Consider the following 23,214-nt stretch of genomic DNA (forward strand, 5'->3'; position numbering starts at 1 on the left):
ATGTACACACGGGATTTCGCAAGGCACAACTTTCATTACCTTGAATTTAAGTTACCAAAATTCCCAGCACATTACAACTCCGCATCCTTCATTTTCCCACAAACTTCTTGCTGCATTCACAGGAGGACATCCCGTGTCTCCTGCAGCCCGTCTGCGTGGCAAGGTCAGTGTAACTCAGCCCTGCATCCCTGATGTTCCCAGCTGCCCTTCCTCAGCCTGTGGAATGCATCCTGCGGTTGCTGTGATCAGCAGCCCAGACACCCAGCTACAGGCTCCGGCTCATCTGGAAAAACCCGAGAAGATGAGCCCAACTCACAGAGCCCAGTGCTGTTATCACCCAGACGTTATCACCTCGGCACCAGACCCAGCTGCTGTACGAATGAGGGCTCCGGGCAGCTCAGGGCACTCTCCCAGCACACAATTCACTGAACTCCCAGCAAACCTGCCCCACTTCTGTGGGAGGCTGGCTGAGATGGAGGCAGGGTCTGACATGTGTAAATGGGAGAGCTTCTGTGAGGAGAAAACCTTCACAATCATTGCACAATTCCCACAGAGAGGGGAATTGCAGGAAGAGTGCTCTATTTATGGCACCACAATGTTTTAAGGAAGAAAGCAAGGGGGTGTTTTTCACCTCAACTGCTGCTGATGTAAACAGAAGCTGCAGATGCTCAGACTTTCTGAGGGGTCAGACCCTGGAGCCAAATGTAATGAATATTATGGTTTGTTTGCTTCTCCTTTGTTGCCTGGTTGATTCTGCAGCCCAGGGCTGCACTGCGGAGCAGTGCCCGTCACTTTGGAACCTCTCCCCTCCTCTGACTGGGGATGTCTCAGACATTAACCCACTCACACTGCACCACTCTTGGGAGCACTAGAAATTACCCCGGCTGGCACTGCAAGAAGAACTTGCCCAGCATCAGGGGCACAGCGACCTCTTTCCACCCCTTTGGCTCACACGGAGCAGGTGATGAGTTTGTGACACGTGAGGGGTTTGTTTTGGGGCTGAAGCTCCAGCACAGAAATCTTTGCCCTCAAATGGGTATGGCAAGGAATTTAAAGAGATTTTGGCATAAACCGCCAATAAGCTTCAGCCAGAGCAAAATCCTGTGGTCCCACAGGGCTGAGGATTGCCTGCTTGTGGGGCAGTGAGGGCCAGGCTGTGCTGGGGGTTAACCTGGTGCTCTGTGCACCCTGATAGCAACTGTCCCTCATCCTTCCACATCCCACAGTGAGTTAAGCTGCTGCTGGCTTCCCCCTGCTGATTCGGAGAGTCATGGTTTGGCTCTTGGCTGTTTATATTTTGCAGACATCCCCTGTGTAATTGCATGGCCTGGCCCCAGGCTGTCAGGCTCTGGGAGAAATAACCACATTATCCCACAGAACAGTTAGCATAATTAAAATATTGACTGCAGATTAAAAAAATGTGCTGAATGTTTCACAGAGTGGTTGGAGGGTTGGCAAGCCTTGGCAGCTTGTTGGCTGCAGGAACTGGCTGATATTTAGGAGTGCCTTCTCCTCCAGTAGTCACTGCTGCGTGTGGGAACTGCTTTTTGGGCTGCCAACTTCTGAGCTCCCAAGCAGCCAACCCACAACCGGGAGAAAATGAACTGACTGGAAATGAGGTGCTCCAAGGGCTCTCCGGTGATTCTCATTGCCAGTGAGACCACTTCCTTGTTATTTATGACTTCAGGACATCTGTCTTGCTGTGTCTCTATCTATTTTCATTTGTGTCCATCTCTCCCAGTGCACAGTATAGAAACTGCATATGGTGAGGACTGCTTGTACCATATGAGAAATGTTAATAAAGTTAAAAAGCCCACAGAAATCTCCTCTGGAACATGTATTTTAGATGCTATTCCTTCTTTGACACTGGATTTCTACCTGTGTTTCAACTGCAACCAAAGTCTAAGGCACAAAATCCTTGCATTTCCACAACCAAGAGGGCAGAAAGGGAGGGAAGAAACCCAGCTGGCAGGGCTGGTGGAAACCACAGAAGCACTGATTCCTACAGGGCACTCAGGGAAACCTCAGTGTCCTTGTGATATCTCTCCTTCTTAGGGGAATGTCTGGGACCATAAGCATTGCTGGTTTGGGGTCAAACGATTTCCTGGTTCTTTGTATATCCCCTATCTGGCAAAAACTTAAAATGACCTCATGCTACCAGTATTAAACAAAACATGTGGGGGACGTCTAACCCACTTTGCAGAGACCTACATCCTGAAGGGAACATGGCAGAGTCAGTAAATCAGCTTCTTGTTTAATCTTCACTTCCATGCTTGAGAAACTGCTGGCCTGGGAGGAGCAGCAGTGCAGTCTCACAAGCAAGGAGCAGGGACAGCTGAGCTGAGCTGAGCTTGTCTCACCCCACTGCAGCTCCCAGGGACAGGGCTCTGATTCACACCCTCATCTACAGCTCTTTTGAGATGAGCTAATTTCACGAACATTTCTATTTCCACTCAAGAGGTGTCACAAGAAATGACCAAATGCTATTTCCTGAGGCTTCTATTACAGCTTTAAAGTGATCATAATAGCAAATTAATAGGAGATCTACTCTGCCATTTTCCATTCTCGTTGCTATTGCTGTAATCAAGAGCAGCTCTAATTCTTCAAGGCTTATTTCTGTGGCACTTCTCATTTTTGAATACGCTGCTAGGGAAGGAGCAGAATATCTTGGCACTCCAGCTGTGGTCTGTAGGCTACTGCCTTCCTTCTGTGCAAGGCTCTTTGCTATTTTCTGCTCTCAGCTTAATACTGACCTCTAAATTGTAAATTATAAATATCACCTTGGGTAGGAACCACACGTTCAAAGGCAAAAAAAAAAAAAATTACTTTAAATCGCTTGTAAATTAAACCCCCAGATAAACTCAGTGGAATGAGAAAAAGGGTGCTCTAAAATCAGTACAAAGAAAGAGAATTTCACTGGGCACGCATGATGTGTGTGGGGAATTGTTACAGCTTTTCTCTGCTCTGATGGTTCACATAGCCAAGTTTTTAGTTTGTCTCCGCTGAATGATTCATCTCTATTACCAGTATTTTCAAAATTAAATGGAAGAGGAGGAATGTGTTCATTCGCCTGCTGTGTTTAATAATCTTCCAAAAATTGTTTCCTGTTTACTTGGAAATCCCCACCTCCATGCTGTGATTTAGGCATTTTCATCCTGTTAACTTGGAAACCAAGCCTAGAAGATGCTGGATATGTATGATCTTGCAGGCATAAAGCAATTTATGATAAATGTTGTTGTTCCAGAGAAAAATTACTTGGAAATGTACACATGTTCACAGCTTCACATTCCTGATTTAAATCGTAACTGGTTGTTGTGAAAAAAAAAATACAAATTGTTGCTCAGTTTTTATTTCTGTAACAGGTCTGATGGCAGCTTCTCTTTCAACAATTACTGTACTGGTGCTTTAATACAATTCTCAGTAAAGACATCAATAACCCCATTTAGGGGACTGTCCCACTGTCCTCCATGGCACTGGCTGGCACACAACTGTGAATACTCAGTGGATATTGATTCATGCAACACTTGTCTATGAGCAAAACTCAGGGTGCATTTTCAAAGAAAATTATTAAAAGTACCTAAAATGATTTTCCAGCTGAAGCATTATCTCTGAATTCCTGTGGCTTGGCTGGACAAAAGGGAAAGAATTTTCCCCTTAGCCTTCTCAAGGAATAAATTTTCATAGTAGTTCTGAGATTTTACCTACATAGCACATATCAAAGAAACTCTTCTTTTACATAAGATTTGCATTAACTCACCAAAGTCAGCGTGTTCTGTGTTAGCTCATGAGAAGAGTTCATTTAAAAGGCAGCAATATCCTGTGACCCAGGAGCAGAACTGGCAGCTGGGGATTCCGAAGGGATCTGAGCTCTCTCACGCTTCCTCTCAGCTTTTCATAAGGGTCTGCATTTTTCTAAATGAGCATTACATTTATGTGATTAACTGGAGACAATGTGAGCCTGATTTACAGATGTGTTAAACTTCCACTGCTCTTGTTAAAGCCATGGGGAGCTCTCAGCTCTCCACGTTTCAGGAGGCTGTGACAGCTCCCTGCAGCTTTTGGGGGGACAGTGACACCCCTGCCTTGCTGAGCACCTTTGCCTGCCCTTTGCCAGTCTCTGTGGGGTTTTGTCTCACAGCTTTTTCCTCTCTTCCCCTCTCAGATGAGATGGAGCAGTCCCCTGCAGTGCGTTCTGACTACTTGGTCTCAGGGATTCGAACTCCACCAGTGAGGAGGAACAGCAAACTGGCCACACTGGGCAGGATCTTCAAACCGTGGAAGTGGCGAAAAAAGAAAAATGAGAAGCTAAAGCAGACATCTGCAGGTAGGCTGAGAACAAGAGAGGGATGCTGCACAGCCAAGCTTTCCTGGAACATGTTAAAGGTGACCTGAGCCCAACCCAATTCAGAGATTCCAGCATTCAACAGATTAATAATGTTTAAGGCTAGGAGGGGCCCATAAAGGCTGACTTCCCATATAACACAATATATTACATTTAGCAGAAAAGGTCAAACAATGAGAGTGAAGCACAAGCCTTGCCCCCAGACTGCTTTCCATGAGCTGTCCCTTCTCCACACAGGCTACAGTTATGGCCCCAAGTATTGTCACCCCTTTTATTTGGGGTGAAGTTTATACAGGTCACAGTAATGTTATGAGAAGTGACAGGAGGGAGCTGCAGCATGTGAAATGCCTTCCCTCAAGCAGCTGTCTCTGAGGGGAAGGAGCCCAGCACACAGCACAGCATCCTCTCACTGGTCTCCAGGGATGTTCCAGGAGATCAGCACGGAGACAAGCTCACTTGCATTTTCCTAAGATGGGATGGTGCAGTTCCCTCCACTTGCTCCTGTATCCTGTGGGAGTGTCCCAGTGAAGGGCACTGTCCAAGGCAGCTCCAAGGTGCCACATTAAACAGCAGGAAGGCTCTGAAATCCCTGTGACACTGCACTCAGAGTGATCTGACAGCACCTCACATCATAAACCTCAGCTTTACATGTGGTGATTTTAACAAAGGAAGAGGCACAAACAGCCGAGCAATCCACGCTCCCCAAAACAAAATCCTTGCAGTCCTTTCCAGACACACAGGAGCTGAGACTGGAGGGAATTTCCATGTTGATTTCTCACCCCATTACATGACTGCTCTGTTGGTAACTGGTGCTGTGTCGTGTCACTACTTTGTGCAGTGCTGGACAAGAAGATGACAGCACGGCAAGGACGGGATGAACTCATTAAGAAAGGCCTTCTGGAGATGATGGAACAAGGTAAGTAAAAATTCTCTAATTTTTTTTTTTTTATCAGAGGCTCTTTCAGAACAGTAGGAAACAGATATTTTAAAAAGCAGAGTGAACATGCAAATGAATAAAAAACCTTCAATCCAAATAGAGAGGAAAACTCAGTGTCTGAATTTAAGGCTTGTTGTCCTTCAGGCTCCTCCCTGCTGCAATCAATCCATGTAGTTTAGTGTTTGATGCTCTCCCATCTTGAATGCAGCTCTGTCTTCCCTTGGTTTACACGTGCTGCAGCCTGAACTGGTACGTATGTTTTATGTAATTGCTCTAAACCCAGCTAAGTCCTTCTGCCAAGAAATCCAGCTCAAGCTGGATAAATATAAACTTCAACATACAGATGCAGTCAGCTAACATGAACAACCTATGGATCCAAATCCCATCAAATGATCCTAATCTGATGTTTTCAGCTGCTTTTCCAGTAAACCAAGTTTGTGATGTAACATGTTACCAGTGTGCCTGCTTTTCATTCCCACGGAAAAGTGTAGAATTTATAGAGTCATTTTAAAGCTTTCCCGAGTACAAACCAGAAGTCATGGAAGGAAAGATGATAAAGAGTCAGAAACACTCACAAACGACATGGTTCTTGGGCTCCAAAGCCCAGACAGATGCTCAAGGGAGACACAGATCTGGGTGACTGTTTTGTGAGATTAACTGAGCTCCCAATGTTATGGACAACATCCCAATTGCCATTTCCACCCAAACAGAGATAAACCCCGCAAATCCATCTTTACTTTGAAAACATCATAGCAGAAAGAACTGTCATGAAAGAGGACTGGCCTTTTGAGTTTGATTAATCTCACAGATAGAAGTTATGTTCTTTGAAAGTAGTAATTGAGTTTCTTTTGTATAAAACAAATGCCATGCCTGTAAATAACCCCTGGGACAATACTCAGTAATGCCATGCTGGAGTGAAACTGAGCAACTGAAGAGTCAGGAAAAGAGCATTTTAAACCAGATTTTTCCCCCCATGGGAGTAAAGCAATATTAATATTATTCTGCTGGATATATTTTTAGTTTTATATTAAATAATCTATCAAATCATCTATTTATTCTAAAATGGAAGTTCTTAGAAAGCTCATTTTTAATTCCTGTCCATTGAAGTCTTTGTTTCTCTCCTTATTCTAGATAATTAATTGCCCTATTAGCATTAGCATTACTGTATATACATGGTCTCTAGGAGCAGAAAAGTTCCCTATAATCCGTTAATTTGAAGACATGCATTTCCCCAGCTCTGCAAAAAAACAGTAAAATAGAACTTCTGTAGAGCACATTAAGAGGTAATAATGAAGCATCAATAAACGTCTTGCACACATAAAGAACGGTTGGGAGGAAAAGGTGATGCCAAGTAGCAAGATCATTTTAACAAAATTAAAATCATTTAAATAAATATAGTCCTGTGAGGTGTGAGGACAAGCTGTGCTTTTAACTAGACAGCTGCAAAGACTGCTTACCCGTCTGCAGGAAAGTTGCCTGGAGCTCCTATAGACATCACACAAATTGCCAGTGCCTCCCTGTGTCCAGAAAGGGAAGAATGGATCACAGTCAGCTGAAGGACATTGCAGCTGCCTGCAAGTTATTTTTCTTTGCAGAGTGTTGTGAATCTCCAGGGTTATTTTATTATATTAGTAGAAGCAGCTTATTAACTGGAATAAAAAAAATTGACCCAAATAATTCCCAGTAAATGATTAGTGCCCTACTTGGACTGAGCTGAAGTGGCAGCAGTTTCAAGGCTAAGTCCTCGTTCACGCAGTTAAGTTGCAATTGTCAAAGCAGCAACACTCTGCTAAAAGACTACAGTAAATCCTCAAATCCCTCTATTCCATCAGGCTCTTCTCCACTTCCAGGAAGCTGAATCCTGCTCACTTTCATAAATAACCCAGCTGGAATGATGCTGCAGCCTGAGAAGCCTCATGCATTTGCAGTAGGTGCCACTCAGAGCCAGAACAAGGCCTGTCAGCAGTGACTGGCAGTGTCCCTGGCAGTGTCCCTGGCAGTGGCCCTGGCAGTGTCCCTGGCAGTGTCCCTGGCAGTGTCCCTGGCAGTGGCCCTGGCAGTGGCCCTGGCAGTGTCCCTGGCAGTGCCCTTGGCAGTGTCCCTGGCAGTGCCCTTGGCAGTGCCCTTGGCAGTGTCCCTGGCAGTGGCCCTGGCAGTGTCCCTGGCAGTGTCCCTGGCAGTGTCCCTGGCAGTGTCCCTGGCAGTGCCCTTGGCAGTGTCCCTGGCAGTGCCCTTGGCAGTGCCCTTGGCAGTGTCCCTGGCAGTGGCCCTGGCAGTGTCCCTGGCAGTGCCCTTGGCAGTGCCCTTGGCAGTGTCCCTGGCAGTGGCCCTGGCAGTGTCCCTGGCAGTGTCCCTGGCAGTGTCCCTGGCAGTGTCCTTGGCAGTGTCCCTGGCACTGTCCCTGGCAGTGTCCCTGGCAGTGCCCTTGGCAGTGTCCCTGGCAGTGTCCCTGGCACTGTCCCTGGCAGTGTCCCTGGCAGTGTCCCTGGCAGTGTCCCTGGCGGTGTCCCTGGCAGTGGCCCTGGCAGTGTCCCTGGCAGTGCCCTTGGCAGTGTCCCTGGCAGTGGCCCTGGCAGTGTCCCTGGCAGTGCCCTTGGCAGTGTCCCTGGCAGTGCCCTTGGCAGTGTCCCTGGCAGTGGCCCTGGCAGTGTCCCTGGCAGTGCCCTTGGCAGTGTCCCTGGCAGTGCCCTTGGCAGTGGCCCTGGCAGTGGCCCTGGCAGTGGCTCTGGTAGTGGCTCTGAGCTCTCCACAGGGCTGAGGCAGGATCTGCAGAGCTCTGGAAGCAGCCCAGCGTGGAGTTGCACTGTTCTTTTGTGGGTGATGTGTCACCCTGGCAGGTCACGTCGCCCTTTCTCCTCACACAACCCCCAGTCCTGGCTGCCATTCACCGCGTGGCCTGAGCCATGTCTGTCCCCTTTTGTCCTCTCTGGCTCTGCTCACACAGGGCAGATGCCAACCTGCTCCTGGAAAACTCCTGAAATGCAGCTTCACTCTGAGAAACCAGCCTAATCCCGAGAGATTCCATGCTGCAGGTCTGGAACACAGCAGGGTTAATTCCCAGCAAAATCACAGCCCTGCTCCTCAGAATGCTGAGGACTGGTGTTTTCCTTCCCTGTGGATCTAAGGTCCTGTCCCCAGACCATGTCTACAATACAGTGTTGGGGCCACTGGCACCCAAAGCAGCACACCCACTTTGATCTAAGCACGAGCTGATCATTCCTGCCCAAGATCACGGCTGTTGTGAGTCTCAGGAGTCCTCCAGCAGGAACATCTCCTGCCTGTCACCCCTCCATTAGTCACTGCCCTTCCACAGGCCGGGATCTGAAGGAGCCCTGCCTCTGGCTGCAGCTCCATTGTGGCACAGCCTTTCCTGAGGATGTGAGAAATGTGCAGAGCAGAGTTACCTTGAACACATTTAGGGAGCTCCCCCCTCGATGTTTCTCCCCTTTGTGACCAGGTTCATCTGTACTTACAGCTCTGGGCAAGGGCTGCCTGTCAAACAAGGCGGGCAGTGGTTCATACACCGATGATAATGTACAGGCTGCCTTCACAATGAGCTGAAATGTAGGCAATGAACTTTTTCCTCCTCCCCTTCCCCTGTATCATAGCAACTGTGCTACTGCAAGGGCTATTTTAAGAACAGTAACTTTTCACCAAACGTGATTATGAGGCAGACTGAGTGAGCTCAGTGTGCAAAAATACTGCATCCCTTCCGCAGCATCTCTGGGCCAAAAGCTGATACCCTCACCCAAAAGCACAAGAAATTACCCTGCAGATTGTCCAAATAGCATCAAAAAGAGGTAACTGTGAATCTCGCTATTTTAAATCAGTGTTCAAGGAACTTGTAATGATACCATTGCAAGAAAACACAGCCCTGTCAGGAGCTTCCAGAAAGGAGTGTTCAGGGCTGAGAAATACAAGCTGAGAGGTGAAGGGTGGACAGCAGGAGCATCCATCAGCAAGAGAGCTGCCCAGGGAGGGAAGTGATTGCTTTCTGTGGTTTGCAACAGTGATGCAGATCTTGTAAATTCTGAGGGAGTAAAAGGGTAGTTTGTATTCTGAGGACTCTTTCCTGAATAGGAGAATACTAGAAAAGCTTCAGTCATCAAGATGCATACAGCTGCAGGGATCACTGGCACAAAAATCTTTCAGCGTAAGCAAAGGGAGCAGTTTCTGTGTCTGCATGAGGAGGGATTTGAATTTCTGATCAGTTCAATCACACAGGACACACTTTTCAAAGCTGAGTAACTAAAACTGTGCTAAAAACCTGCAGCATGGTAGGGAATATGAGCAGCCTTTCCTTCCTCTGGCATTGCTGGGTGGCAGCGAGTCGTGTACAGAGCCTGACACAACACAGACATGTCAGACCAACCTGGGAACGCGCTGCACCACGGGCTCTGCTCATGCAAGGAAGGAACTGCCTTCTCCCAGAGACTTCTGATTGCCCATTGCTCATCTCCCATGCGGCAGCTGCTTCCAGAGCACAGCGGCCATTTGCTGAGGCAGCTGGATGCCCACAGAAATGGGTGCTTCCTTGAGAAAACTGAGTAAGTTTTTGTGTCCAGGTGGGCTGGTGTCCACAGGATTTACGTTACAGGTGGTTACCACAGAGATCAGGTGCTGCTCTAAGAGAAGTCTCAGTCCCCTGAGCATGAGGAGCTTTGGGACTCTCTCTTCTCAAGAGGATAGCAGGAGGGCCTCAGCTTTCACTGCTCGTGGTTTAGCTCAGATGAAAGGCTTTGTTGTTTCAGATGCTGAAGGCAAAGCCTGCACTGGTGACGATGCCACGAGGGCGGCGCAGAGCGAGGCGCCGGCAGCCGTGTGCCAGGCACTCCCCTCAGAGGAGGAGCAGCAGGAGAACACAGCAGCAGCCACAACCAATGTGACCTCCTTTGGTGAGGAGCTGCACCTGGATGAGCTGAAAGAAGATGCAGGTACTGGATATAAAACGTTTTCATAAAACTATGAAGTGTTATAAAAGTATTTCTGCTGAGGAGTCGAGTATGTCAGGGCATTAGAGGGTCAAAGCACCTTGTTCAGCTCAGCGCCACACAAGATTAGCAATTGGTACTTAAGAGCAGTGATTTTTGAGACTTCTACCAAGCTGAGGAACTACACAAAGCTTGGCATGATGGGATTAGTTGAATTATGAGATGATCCAGTCTTGGCATGGTGCCCCTTTGGTATCAGTAGTGGCTGCTGTGAAGATGAAATTAGCTTCTCTTAAAAAGATTTTTTTAAACTTCTGTGCCAAGCCTGAATTTATTAATCCTGGCTCAGGAGAACAATGTCAATACACAGCCCGCACTGTCCATACCATCACTCTGTCGCCAGAATGCTGCGAACACCAGTGAGGCTCGATACCAGGATCAGCTAAACCAAGCTCCTTTCATGCAGCTCTCCTCCGGTGAGCTCATCCTTGACAACAGCCCTTCCCAGGGCCTGGAGCAGCCAGGCACAGCCCAGCAGCTGGAGGGCTCCATTCACTTCCTGACAACCAAGAAATGCGAAGTTGCAGAGATAATGCTTTAGCCTGGTTTGTGAGGGCTGTCATGTAGTGATTATGGATCTTCCTGGCCTCTGGTCAATCTTTACATCTTCTCCATCTGCCCTGGTTGCCTTTTTTCTCTGTCCCACCCCTTCAGGCCCTGCTTTCTTGGGGGTCCCAGCCCCTGGCTGCTTTCCCCAAGCCCACCCTGCCTGCTTCCACCCTCAGAATGGAAATCATCATCATCTAAGGCAAAACCCATTCATCTCCTTGCTCTTACAACAACCAAATCGAATCTTGACCAGATTACAGATTTATTTTCTTCTTTCTCTAGTCTAGAGCATTTAATTCTGTATCACCAATGAAATTTCTTTCTGAACTTTTAATTCTTACCATTGGGACACGCTATCATGGAAAGATAGCACTAATAAAGTGTCATGTATTTGACCTTATGGCTCTGCATAAACTCATAGTGTGATTTAAAATTTACCTTACAATGTATTCAATATCATGTATTGAAGCTTTCAAGATCATCCAAATTTCTTAGGTCTCTTTCCCTAATCCTAGTTCCTTTTATTGTCTCCCTGAAACAATCTTTCCTGTCTTCTGTATTTCTTTTCCTCCATTTTTTGAGGTGACATTTTCCCAGGTTCCACAAAAAATAACAGTGGGATTACATTCTCCTGTCTCCCTAGTTTGAGAGACTCCAATTTGTAGGAAGTCTTTCTACCTCCCCTATTGGTGGCCTCTGGCTTTCAAAATAATGATTGTTGATCTAGTCTTTATGTGCTTATTTATCCCTGTCTGTATGTCCCAGCATTCCTGTCTCTAGTGAGCGCACCTAAAGTAATTAATTGGGTGGGAAAGCTCTTCAAAATTGTCAGAGTGTGCTGCAAAGTTTATGATAATGTTGAGTTTTTTATAACATTTGCCCTTGGGCTCAATCAAGACCTAATGCAGTGGGTGTCTTTCCAGAAATTCATATGAATAAGTGACCAGCTAGAGACAAAATTAATGGATTTGCTTTAGATCCAATGTGTTCTATGTCATCCTGAGGATGTGGGATAAAGGCCAAGGAGGGGAAGAGGAGAAAACATAATTTGCAGACTTCATGTTCATGTTAATACACAGAAAAAGAACAGCCAGGGCACAAAGAGGGCAGTTTTTCCCACCTAACCTCGCCAGTGGGCTTGGGGACAGTCCCAAGGGGAGGATTTCTACCTGGTAATGAGATGGCATTTTGACAAGTGGCACTCCATGAATAATTCTCTGCTTCAGCAGGAGTCTAGTGCTGAGCACTTGGAATACTTTCAGCAGGATAATCACTCTGCAGTATGAAATCTGTTAATGGGTTTGTGTGCTCAAGACTCAGGTCTGCCTGACACCACTCCCAGGGCAGGGTGGAGTTCAGGACCAAAAAAGTCTGGCTGGGGCTGGGAGCATTTGGGATCCACCTTCTCTGTAGCAGAGGTGCCACTGTGGCTGCTCCTCTGCTGTGCCAAGCAGCCCTTCCTGTCCCAGGGACAGCCACTGATTCCAGGGGAGCTACTACCAGAGAAAGCATTGCTCCTCTCAGGGGAATGCAATCCAATCTCACTGATTTCCCTCTCAAGCACCCAACATCTACTGGGGCTCTTGATCTTTCTATAATGTAACCCATTAGTGATCTATTTTTCCCTTCCTCCCTTCCTGTGCACAAACACCCAAGTGATGTCACCCTGGAACAAAGCATTTCCCTAGAAGTACATTTAAAAAAATATGTATTTCCTTCTATAATTCACATAACTCTCCCATACCGCAGCTTTCCTGTCATGACGAATTTCACAAGAACTCCTGTTAATGATGCATATTTATTCTTTCCTGTCTCTTTTGAATGATAAATACTCATCCCTCCCCTTCTAGGCACACTCATTAATCTGTTTGTCAACAAATTAAATGCCATTATCGTGCCAATGCTATTGTTTCCAACTGCCTGAGTGCCTTGGTGCCTCCCCACGCACTGTGAGCATGAAGCTGCTGAATGTTCATTAATACAGAGAGTTTGAATTCCCAACGAGACACAAAACTGAGCCAAGAAAAGATTCATGAGGCAGCAGCTGCGTGTGCCACTGCAGTGGGATTTTAGGAGATGCCCTAGAATGGTTTAGAGGGAAAGGAACTCTGCTTAGACAATCCAGAGTGACAAAAGGAGTGGGATTTCCTCAGGAGTTTGGACCTCTCTCATGTTCTGCATGACCCCAGTTCTGGATCCTCAGCACAGGAAGACATGGACCTGTTGGAGGTCCAGAGGGCCACCAAAAGGATCAGAGGGATGGAGCACCTCTCCTGAGAGGGCAGCTGAGAGAGCTGGGGTCATCCAGACTGAGAAAAGAAGGCTCTAGGGAGATCTTGTTGCAGCCTTTCAGTACTTAAAGGGAGCTTATAGAAAAGATGGGGATGAACTTTTTGGTAGCATCTGTTGTGATAGAACATGGGGCAACGTTTTTAAACTGAAAGAAGGAAGATTTCGGCTAAATACAAGGAAGAGTCTTTTTACAGTGAGGGTGGTGAAACACTGGAACACACTGCCCAGAGAGGCAGTGGATGCTTCGTCCCTGGAAACATTCAAGGTCAGGTTGGATGGGACTCTGAGCAATTTGATCTCGTTGAAAATGTCCCCGCTTATTTCAGGGGACTGGACTAAACACCTTTAAAGGTCCCTTCCAACACAATTTATTCTATTATTCTGTGCTTAGGAGAGATTTAAACACTGATCTCCCCATTTGGATGAGTGCTTCCCTCCCTCTGGGGTAGGAAAAACAACCCTCATGGCTACTGCTGAGCCCAGAGTGGCTGGAAATGTATTTTGGAGGGAGCCTGGCCATGGCTGGGATCAGAGTCAGGCTCAAGGCTCTCTGTGGGTGCCCACACCTGCCAAGGCAGAGATCAGGACATGTAACAGAGTGAAAGCCCAGCAGTGAGGCCCTGTGTGAGTCTGGGCACTGCCAGGGCAGCTGTATCTGAGCAGAATTCAAGGATGCTAATTTTGGACTTCATCACTGAAAATCCACCTGTGTCCTGCTTCAGCTTCACGCCTTTCTGGCTCTATTCCCCTGTGCCCTCATCACAGCCTGGTCAATTTGATGAACTGCTCAGTGATTCAGCCTGCACTAACTTTCACAGCTAAGTGCTTTTGCCATCCTTGCAGAGACAATCCTGAAATGAGCAGTGCTTCACCAGCTCAAACTAGGGCTTTGGAGACTGATTTCTTTTCTTAAGTGCTTCACCAATTCCCCGTTCCACTCTAACTGCTCAGATCCAACAGCAAAGCTTTTTTGTGGCAGGTTCTTTTTGGTTATCAACTTTAACCTCAGGAAATGCTCAACAGCTCTGGAGTCAGGTACAGTAAAAGAAGACTCAGGAAGCAAGTTGAAATCATGTATTAAATGAGATAAAAATCACATTGGGAAAATAAACACCCACATCAACTATTGGAAAGTCAGTTTTTAGGTAATATTCTGGGTTCGATATTCTTTGCCCTTTGGCTGTGCATTCCTAGACAGAAGAGTACTCACCCAGGAACTGTGCCACCACAGCTGTGTGCTCTGAGAAAATTCATTGCAGTTCTCAAAAGTTGCTTTGCCTTGCTATTCTCATTATTAAAAAAAAAGGAAAAAAAAGCTTTAGGGAAGTAAAGGAAGCTCAGCAGTTTTCTCAGGAACAACAAAACTAACAGTTCCTCAATATCCTCGAACGTTGTTTTATTCTTCACCTGCCCTGGCTGGTTGGTTGTTTCACAGAGTCCTTTCACTATGGAAAAGAAGCATTTCTAGCAGTATGCCATGTGTTCAGTTTTTCTGAATGTTCCTGGCATTGTCCCCTGGCCTATCATTATTAACTTCATGTTCCATTAATTTTACTTATCTTTCGACTAGCCAAGAAACCTTCAGCACCCACGGAAGAATTGGAGGATGCCAGCCTGCCAGCATCTGAAGACAGTCCACAAGCCTTACTTGTACCTGAATCCACAGATTCCCCCCAGAAGCAGACAGAAAGAAACCCAGCACAGCTTCCCAGCCCTCCATTGCTCCCAGCTCCACCACCTAAGGCAATCTCCAAAATCACCAAGAGCATAACAGGTCAGTCATCACTGCTCAGTAAAGATTCCCCCATCCTTGATGTGTTGTTCACCTCCACAGCACTATCAAACCCTTTTCTCATGTCTGGTTTTAAGCCCCAAACTGCTGAGAATCAGGCCAGTTATACTGAGTGAGCAGTAACCATGTCTGGTTGCCTGATAATAACGCACTGATCTTTGTACTTCACATATTTATCTGAACCTCTCAGGGGATTATTTGTTGTGAGTCTATAGCACTAAACACACGTAAAACAAATCAAAGCGACTGCAAACATCTGCTGAATCCCATGCTCATATCGAAATGCCATAAAACACAAGGAAGATTTAAATGTTTTCATTACCTGGACTCCCACTAGAGAGCAGGACAGCAGCCAAAATCTGGTTCAGGTCAAAGGTTCTGCAGAGGTTTCTGTCTGAAGGGTTTGCTCTCTAGGGCGGGTCTAACCTAGAGCTCTGAAATCTGCTCTGGTTAACAGAACACACAAGTGATACACCTGGCAATCCTCTGTGCCAGACTTCACTGAACGTTTCCAAAAGCAATTCCCCTGGGCCTGATTTTCTAATGTATTGCCAATGTTGTTACATTTCTCAACATTCTGGCACTGCAGAAAGGGTGCTAAAATGAGAATGATTTTAGCTGATTCCAATTTCAGGGCCTATACATATGGTAAAAGCAGTTTAAAGGGCCTTATTGCAAATGAGAATCAAGTCCTGACGTCTAAATGTCAGACCTGTTGGATATTTAGACTTTTAAATGACAGCCATTATGTGAGCCCTGATTTGCATCCACACTCATCATCTGGCACAATGAGCAGGGTTTTCAAAGTCACCAGGAAACAAAACATCAGAGGGGCTCTGTGACCTGACCACTGGGGCTTATAGAAAATATAAAGGTTTTCAGTCTCTTTGAAGAAAATTACAAGTATTTGTTTCCCATGGAAACAATTCATACTTTGTCTGTGCTTAAAAGCGGTAATAACTCAAGTGGGAGCTGGATTCAAACTGGTGTTTTAGGGCTCCTCAGGAGCAGCTGTTCAGGTTATCTCACTGTCCTGTGCTATGGGTGAGGCTCGAGCCTCCCCTTCCACCCTGCAACAGGACCAGGCAGCCCCCTGTGCCTTTGCTCAGCTGAGGAGAAGGCCCTGCTTGGCACAAGATCTATTTGGAAACCTGACCCACCCAGGGTATAGAGATTTCACCTCCACCAAGCACTTCAGAGCATTCAAAGTTCAGATATTTTGCTGCTTAACCCAAGTATTTCCTGAAGCATCTGAGATATTTTGAGTTTTGGCATTTAATTCTCATTCACATCTTCCACAAAGAACAACTTTCAATTTTCTCAATGACTCCAGTAACTCTAGACCCTTTTCCAGTAGTGATTATACATATTTATTTTTGTGGGGATGTGGGGGCAGTGCTAAGTTAAAATTAAACAAATACCATCAGTGAGTGAGAGGAAATACAAAAGTGTAGGGAGAGAGAAAGGGCGATTATGAAAGAAAAGGAAGATGAAGAGGTTGAAAAGCTCTTTTGTGTTTAGTTCCCCGCCCCTTAACAATGCCAGGGATGCTGTCAGCAGAGGAGTGAGGAGTAACTCAAGCACCGATTAATCAGAGAGAGGAGGAACAGGGCAAGGTGCCAAGACATCACTTTGCAAGATTATTCACTGAACATCTGTCATTAGGACAGGAAGGTGTGATCTTAGGAAATTCTCAATATTGTCCAAAGCTGCAATGAGGATGAAATTGGCCCTTGACCCGTTCCAGGAACAAGCTGGTGTAAAGACAAAACACAGTCTTCTGTTTTCCTGCTTTAGGGTTGAGCTGAACCCTGGCTCTTGCTCTGAGGAAACAGACACTGTCTCCCTGTGCAGAGGATAAATTGGCTCAGGAGGTGGTTCTGTCCATCCCCTCAGGCCATGAGTCAGTGGGCAACAACTGATCATGAATGTGCTCTGTCCATCTCCACAGCAGCACAGAATCAAACCACCCCTGGGTACCAAACCCCATCTTTGCTCAGCAGAGCCTGGCTGTCTCCTGGCTGGAGCAGCCACTCTGATCAGTGCAGGAGCAGCTGCAGGATGGGAAGATGTCTCAGACATTGCACATCAGGCACTCTGACTCTTGGAGCAATGCCTCTGAGCTTTCAGACTTTCCAGATTTTAAACAGGGTAAGTTCTGGGCCAGCTTGAACCCTGTCTCCTGTCTGCATAGAAATGAACAAAGCCATTGCTAAGGGTTCTGGCCTGGAGGGACACAAATATGCACAAACACCCTCCAGAGATGAAAAAAGTAATGTTAGACCTTCCTTAGAAAAAGAGAGATTTTGTTGTGGATGCAGCTCTCCTCATTGAAGGATGCTCTCCTTGTCACCCCACTAACACAAAAAGGGACCAGGCTTTGTGTTGCCACACTCAGATTTTCAGTGCTTACGATTTCAGGAGTTCTTCTTAAATAAACTTAAGAAAGCACATGTTTTTGGTAACCCCTATGCAGGATGCTGAGAGGAGATATTTCATAGCTGAAGTTCATATTTTTTGCCCTCTCCAGTTTTCTACCAAGTTACCTTGCTAACTGGAACCAGATCCTTGTTACAGGACTACTTCAGGCTAATCCTGGCCTAAGCAAAAGTTTTTCTCTGCTATGAATTGAAGGATTTATCTCAAATGTAAGAGAAAAGAAAGGAAAAATTACCTGTGGCAACATGTTTGTACCAAAGCTGCGCCAGCTGTGCCAGTTTAAATTCCTGTGTGAAGCACTAGGTGGCAACAAGGGACAAGAAATACTCTGGGATGAGGCACTCGCAACGCCTTTATCCACCCAGCCCGAGCTGCTGGTGTAAACAATTCCATATGTCAGAGGCTTGGGATATAGGAGACAGGGAAAGGGGAAGAGGACCGCAGAAGAGAAAAACTAATCAGCATCTTTTTCAGGTCAGATGTTCAGTTATGCTAAAGGATATTGTGTGAAGCCACCAAATTTGCAACCAGGGAAATGTCCACTGTGCTTCAGACTCCAGTGCTAGGAAATGTATAAACCAGTCTAAAAGCATAACTCTGATTTCAGGTAAAAGGTCTATATTGCATAGAAAATAGCTGGATCTGGGGCTAAAAAGAGATTAGATTGCCCAACCCTACTTTTCTTGTTAGTGCCCCATCTTTCATTTGGATGTCATTTGGCAAGTTTTGTTATGCAAACATTATCCTCATATTATAATGGTTTTGGCATTTTCTCCACGGGCATATGAAAGACAGAGGTCTGGGCTGTGCAGCAATCACAGAGGAGCAGCTAATAGACACTGGTACATTTTGTCCAGACTCAGAACCACAGGGCATAAATTTTAATACAGTCTGCAGAGTCCAGCAGAGAAAACGCTGGATTGGAAAGCCACCACAGCCCAAGCCTTTGGTGCTTAGGAGCAACAGTGTGCGCAAGCACAAATGCAGTGGTGGGCTGGGAAAAAGGAGAATCTGATCCTGTGAGGAAGAGGGGAAGTGAGAGAGGCATCTGTTTTGCTAGATTGAAGATCTGGAGCGGTGCAGCAAAAGCCTTTTGAACTCAGTTACTCAGCCAGTTACCTCACAGCAGGAGCAAAACACCACCATTTATCCTCTGTTCAATACAACAAATTAATTTCAGTGCAGACTCTGTGCACAAAACAAAACAAAACGAAACAAAACAAAAAACAAAACAAACAAACAAACAGCATTGCACAACCCCTTCCCCTCTTGTGTTTTGACAGCAGGAAGTGAAATGGACGATCCAGCCATGAAATCTCCTCCTTCCACCATCCTGAAGAACTATGTCATTGTCGGTTCCTCCCAAATCTCAGGACAAGCTGCCCACTTCCACCCCTCTGGCCAGAAAAGCTCAGAGCCCCATGGGAGAGGCCAGGTAACAACGCCCACCGGTTCCCCTCACCTGGCTGCCGTTCATCTGCCTTTACCTCCCAGCAGAGTCATTGAAGAACTCCACAGGGCTCTGGCCACCAAACACCGGCAGGACAGGTACCTACAGCCTCCAGGCTCCAGGGCTGCATGAGGACACTCATCCCACCACATCATTCTTCTTGGAAAATGTTCCTATCCTGTTGTTAGAGCTTTAATTGCTGCTACAGCTTGGGTTGGCCTTCCTCGTGATGTCACTGCTTGGAACAAACATCCCTGGTTAAAGTGCTTGATTTGGCAGCTACTTTGTTGTATGTTCTTCCTTTCTGAGGAGGCTGCTGTGGCACACGAGTAGGTTTTCAAACGGGTAGAATCGGGTGACAGTCCTTGATCTACTGCAAAAGTAAATCTTCCCCACAAGATACCAACTTAGAGTAGCAAAGGCACATCCTGCTCCAAGTACTCTACACATGAGAAATGCTGCAATTTCTGTGTCCCTTGGCTGACACAGGAGCGCATACAAGATCCGTTTTTAATACAAATGTTTTTCTGAGAGTACTTTGGGTGCTTTATCCGGGTTTCATTATAAGCCCTCCTGTGTATCAGAGGGGGACAGAGATAACCTTTGCCATCCCAGAGCTTTGGACTGAAGTTGGGATCATTTCTCAGTTCTCTGACAACTACTGCCCCAGGGAACAGATTCACATGTCATTTCCAGGCCCTGTTAAACCTTTGTCATGATCATGCAATATCATATGAATGGTCATATTTCATGCCATGCATGTTTTACATTACAAGGACGTGTTGTTGTGGGGGTTTCTAATCACTGCAGTGTATCTCGTGACCATAAATCAAAGAAAAACATTATTCACCACCCCTCCATGTCTTATTTTGATGGCAGAGACAGGAAAGTAGATCCACATTAGCCATGCTCCACTTGAAAATGCCATCCTGTGCTGGTCCATGCTGAACTCCCTGCCCTGCCCTTTATAAGCTACAGGACGTTTTTCTCATTCTCATGCAATTTTCTACTGCAGCAATAAAACAGTCTTTGTAAAATCTGGACTGTGCATCTTCCACCCACAGCTTCCACGGAAGAGAAAGCAAAGGCTCTCCAAAAAAAAGAGTGGATGTCCGTCCCTCGAGAACGTCGAGCATGGAGCGCAACAAAGAGAAGGAGAACTCGCTGGGTTATGGCAGTGACTCAGAAAACAAGAGGAACTCAGTTAAAGAGTCAGATGAGAACAAAGAAAACATGATCATGAACTCAGAGCTCAAGGAAGAGTCTGTTTTTTATCAGGATGAGGAAGTTTTGAATGATTCTGTTATTTCTGGTAAGCAAAGTCACTGTATGACAAAGATAGTCTCTCACAACCGAAGGGAATGCTCTAAAGGCAGCAGAGAATATTGAGGAGGATAAATTCCTCTACTGTCACACCAGCTTTTTGAAGGAACCCTGGTGAAAAGCTGAAGTTAAATTGGAATCACAGTGATGGTGATTGTCCTCCAGGCAGTGCACACGGAGATGTGTCACTGTGCTTTCCCCTCTCAGTTACTGGTGCACCCTTGGGCTGCTCTGTATGAACAGCAGCACTCCCAGACATCCCACTGTGAGCAGCCAGAGCCTTCTGTACACCCAGGGCCAATGCTGGCTGTGTTTTGGAATTTCAGGGCTATTTTTCCATGTGGTGATTGAACATGGAAAAGTGACAGACCAACCAATCTAGGAAGGACAAACATGGAGAGAAAATATCTTAAAGAATAAAGTTTCTCTCCGTTTGGCCCATTTTACCTCTTCTTGAGACATATGGGGAATGCATTTTATAATCCTGTGCAATTATTCAAGTGAGCTTTGGCAAAATATTCAGCTCTCATTAGAAAATTTGTCATTCAAGGTTTTAATGTTTTCCATGTTAGCAAGACAGATTCAATCTGAAATGAATCCTTCACTCTCCTCATGAATGCATTAAAAGAAGGAAGGCAGAGAACAATTTATCAAGAAATAATTGTTATAGCAGATGAAAGATGAATTTTAAAAGGTGTCTTTGGAAGCATGAGCCAGCAGACAGGACATGAGTTCTGCTGCTGTGTCTTAAGACACCAAGTAACAGAACAGACTCCTGAGGTAAGGCAAGAGAAAAGAGTGCCTTGCCTAACTGCTGTGCATTTAAGGATAGCTTAAAACACAAAAAACACCCTTAAAGGTCTATTTTTTTTTTTCTGGCAATGTTTGTAAAAGTGGCCTCTTATGATAAAAATTCTAAGAGCTAGAGGCAGCCAGACAAAAAAAACACATTATTCCCTACAAGCAAAACCAAAATTGAATATTTAACTATTGAACGTGAATCTCTCCATATTTAACAAATAATTATTCATTATTATGATGATAGGAGGGCGCTGGTTATTGTACAAGTGATATCTAGAAGCAGCTCTGGGCTTTCCACAATAAGTGCTTGAGTTTTGGAAAGTTCCTGCAGTTGAAGGACAGTGGCGGTGTACTGAGGAGGGCTGAGGCCAACTGAGAAAAAACAGACCTGTTGTAAAGATACTTTGGCATTATTGTGGCTGCAGCGACAGCGCTGCTGGGCACAGAGGGTGCTGAGCTCTGAGACTGAAGTCCAGTTAGAGCAAGCTGGGATATTCCCAAGGCATTCCTGGTGTGGAGGCACTGCCAGTGCCAGAATTCCCTCAAGTGCACCCTGCACATTCCAGAGGTGCAGTAGGGACAGGAACAGCACCAGAACAATTCCCTGAACATCTCCAGATTCCTTCTACTTTGAGGAAATCTGGGCTGGTTTCCAAGTCGGGGAGTAAAACTATCCATTAATCCCCAGCTGCTTTACAATCCCTGTGCTGCCTTAGGAAGTCACCTGCTCTGCCACTGCCACCACGGCAGGGCACAGTGCCACAGCCCTGTGGCTACAGGGAGGTACACACAGGTCACAGAACTCTGGAAAAAGCCAGGAATTGTGCCTTGGTTTTTCCATTCCTACTCAATAAATCATTAGTTGAAACCTCTGAAAACGCAAGGCAAGAAGAGCTTAAAACCCAAAGTTATTAGAATGTCACCCACAACTGATAACTGGTGCAATCGAGGTCTACCCAGCATCAGGCATGTTAGGATTTGCTTTTTGATTGACAGAACGGTGACTACAGAAGTGACTAAAATGATGATAAAAAGAACAGGAAACATACAGGAAATTAAATGTCACGATTCGACTGAATTAAACCAGGAAGTTTTTGCAGGAACCTGCAGTCCGAACATGAAAAGGGTGTGAATTTCCCCAGCATTTCTTGTTGACCTAGCTGAGGTGTGATAAATCACAAACAATCCAGCCAAGATCCTGCCTGAGATAGATGGTCAGGGGGCAGGCTGGCACTGAATGTGCAAGACTGACCAAGAAAAAGAACCCTTAGAAAAAGAATACTTAAATAAGGGTATTTGCGGGTTCAGTTTTTACTGAGGTGGTGATCAGGAAGGAATTTGCCTCAGGGTTCTGAAAATTGATGTGGGGAAGAATACCTTGGGGCTTTATTTCCTCTTTGTTCTCTAGTTTTGTTTTATTCATGTGCACTTATTCTCTTTTAATGTTTAGATTTTGCATGTATACTTGCATTTTAACCTGTTCTGGTAAATTATGTTTCATTATGAACAGTCCACCTTTGATTGACAGGGGGAGCTGACACTGTTAATTAGGATTTTGACCCGAATTCCTTTAAAGTCAATGACAAAAATCCGATAGATTATATCACTTTCCATGCCCCCAAGGTGCCCTGCCCTGGGACACTCTGCACTGGCCAGTGCTGCAGCTCCCGTGAACACACAGAGCTCCTTGTCCATGTGCAGAAACCTCCTGACATGGCCAAATTCCTCTTACGACCTCCTTAAAATACTCAGGTAAAACTGGGAACGTGTGCAGGGATACCCAGGAGTTTTTTTAGCCCTTCCTTCAGGTTGTTTCCGACAGGAATTCTGTTGGTTCCTCCCCTGCACCCACTCCCAGCGTGGTGGAGGCTTGAGAAACCCTGTCAGAGTCCCACGTCTGTGGCTTTGTGAGCCAAATGCTTCTGATGGAGTCAGATATTCAGTTAGCAGAAGGCTCCGTGCGGCAGTAGCCAAATCGTTTAACTTCCCTATCCATCTGTTAAATGTATATCTGCTACTTCAGACAGGGCTGTGTGGTTTAATTTAATTAATGCTTGCAACAGACTGTGAGAGCATTTCAAGGAAGGTGCTAAATAAGGGCACAGCTTTTAGGCTCCAGAAAAGGGTTTTGAGCTGATTATGGTTTCTGAAAAGTTTAACTTTAGACCAATGCAACTACCAAGAGATTTTTTTTCTGCTCACAAAGAGAGACTAAAATTACTCTGCCCCACTCTTTCCAACAGGTAAATGTGGGAAAGGAGGTTGTACAGACTCCTCCCTCTGCATAAAGAAACTTGA

General features: G+C 45.9%; 1 protein-coding gene across 4 annotated transcripts in view; it reads left to right on the forward strand.

The window, feature by feature from the left end:
- The window catches only part of PHACTR3 (phosphatase and actin regulator 3), a 100,913-nt gene that overhangs the window by 47,785 nt on the left and 29,914 nt on the right, over positions 1–23,214 (forward strand). For 3 of the 4 annotated variants that reach the window (XM_066199023.1, XM_066199026.1, XM_066199025.1), the window contains exons 2-7: positions 4,163–4,324; positions 5,181–5,258; positions 10,031–10,213; positions 14,682–14,885; positions 18,626–18,890; positions 19,857–20,104. In XM_066199023.1, coding sequence (XP_066055120.1) covers positions 4,163–4,324; positions 5,181–5,258; positions 10,031–10,213; positions 14,682–14,885; positions 18,626–18,890; positions 19,857–20,104 — 1,140 coding nt within the window. The remainder of the gene's footprint in view (positions 1–4,162; positions 4,325–5,180; positions 5,259–10,030; positions 10,214–14,681; positions 14,886–18,625; positions 18,891–19,856; positions 20,105–23,214) is intronic. The other variant, XM_066199024.1, reaches the window with a different exon arrangement.

Source organism: Chamaea fasciata, unplaced genomic scaffold (assembly GCF_029207755.1).
Source record: "Chamaea fasciata isolate MVZ Bird 193981 ecotype frontalis unplaced genomic scaffold, bChaFas1.0.hap1 SCAF_17, whole genome shotgun sequence".
NCBI lineage: Eukaryota > Metazoa > Chordata > Aves > Passeriformes > Sylviidae > Chamaea > Chamaea fasciata.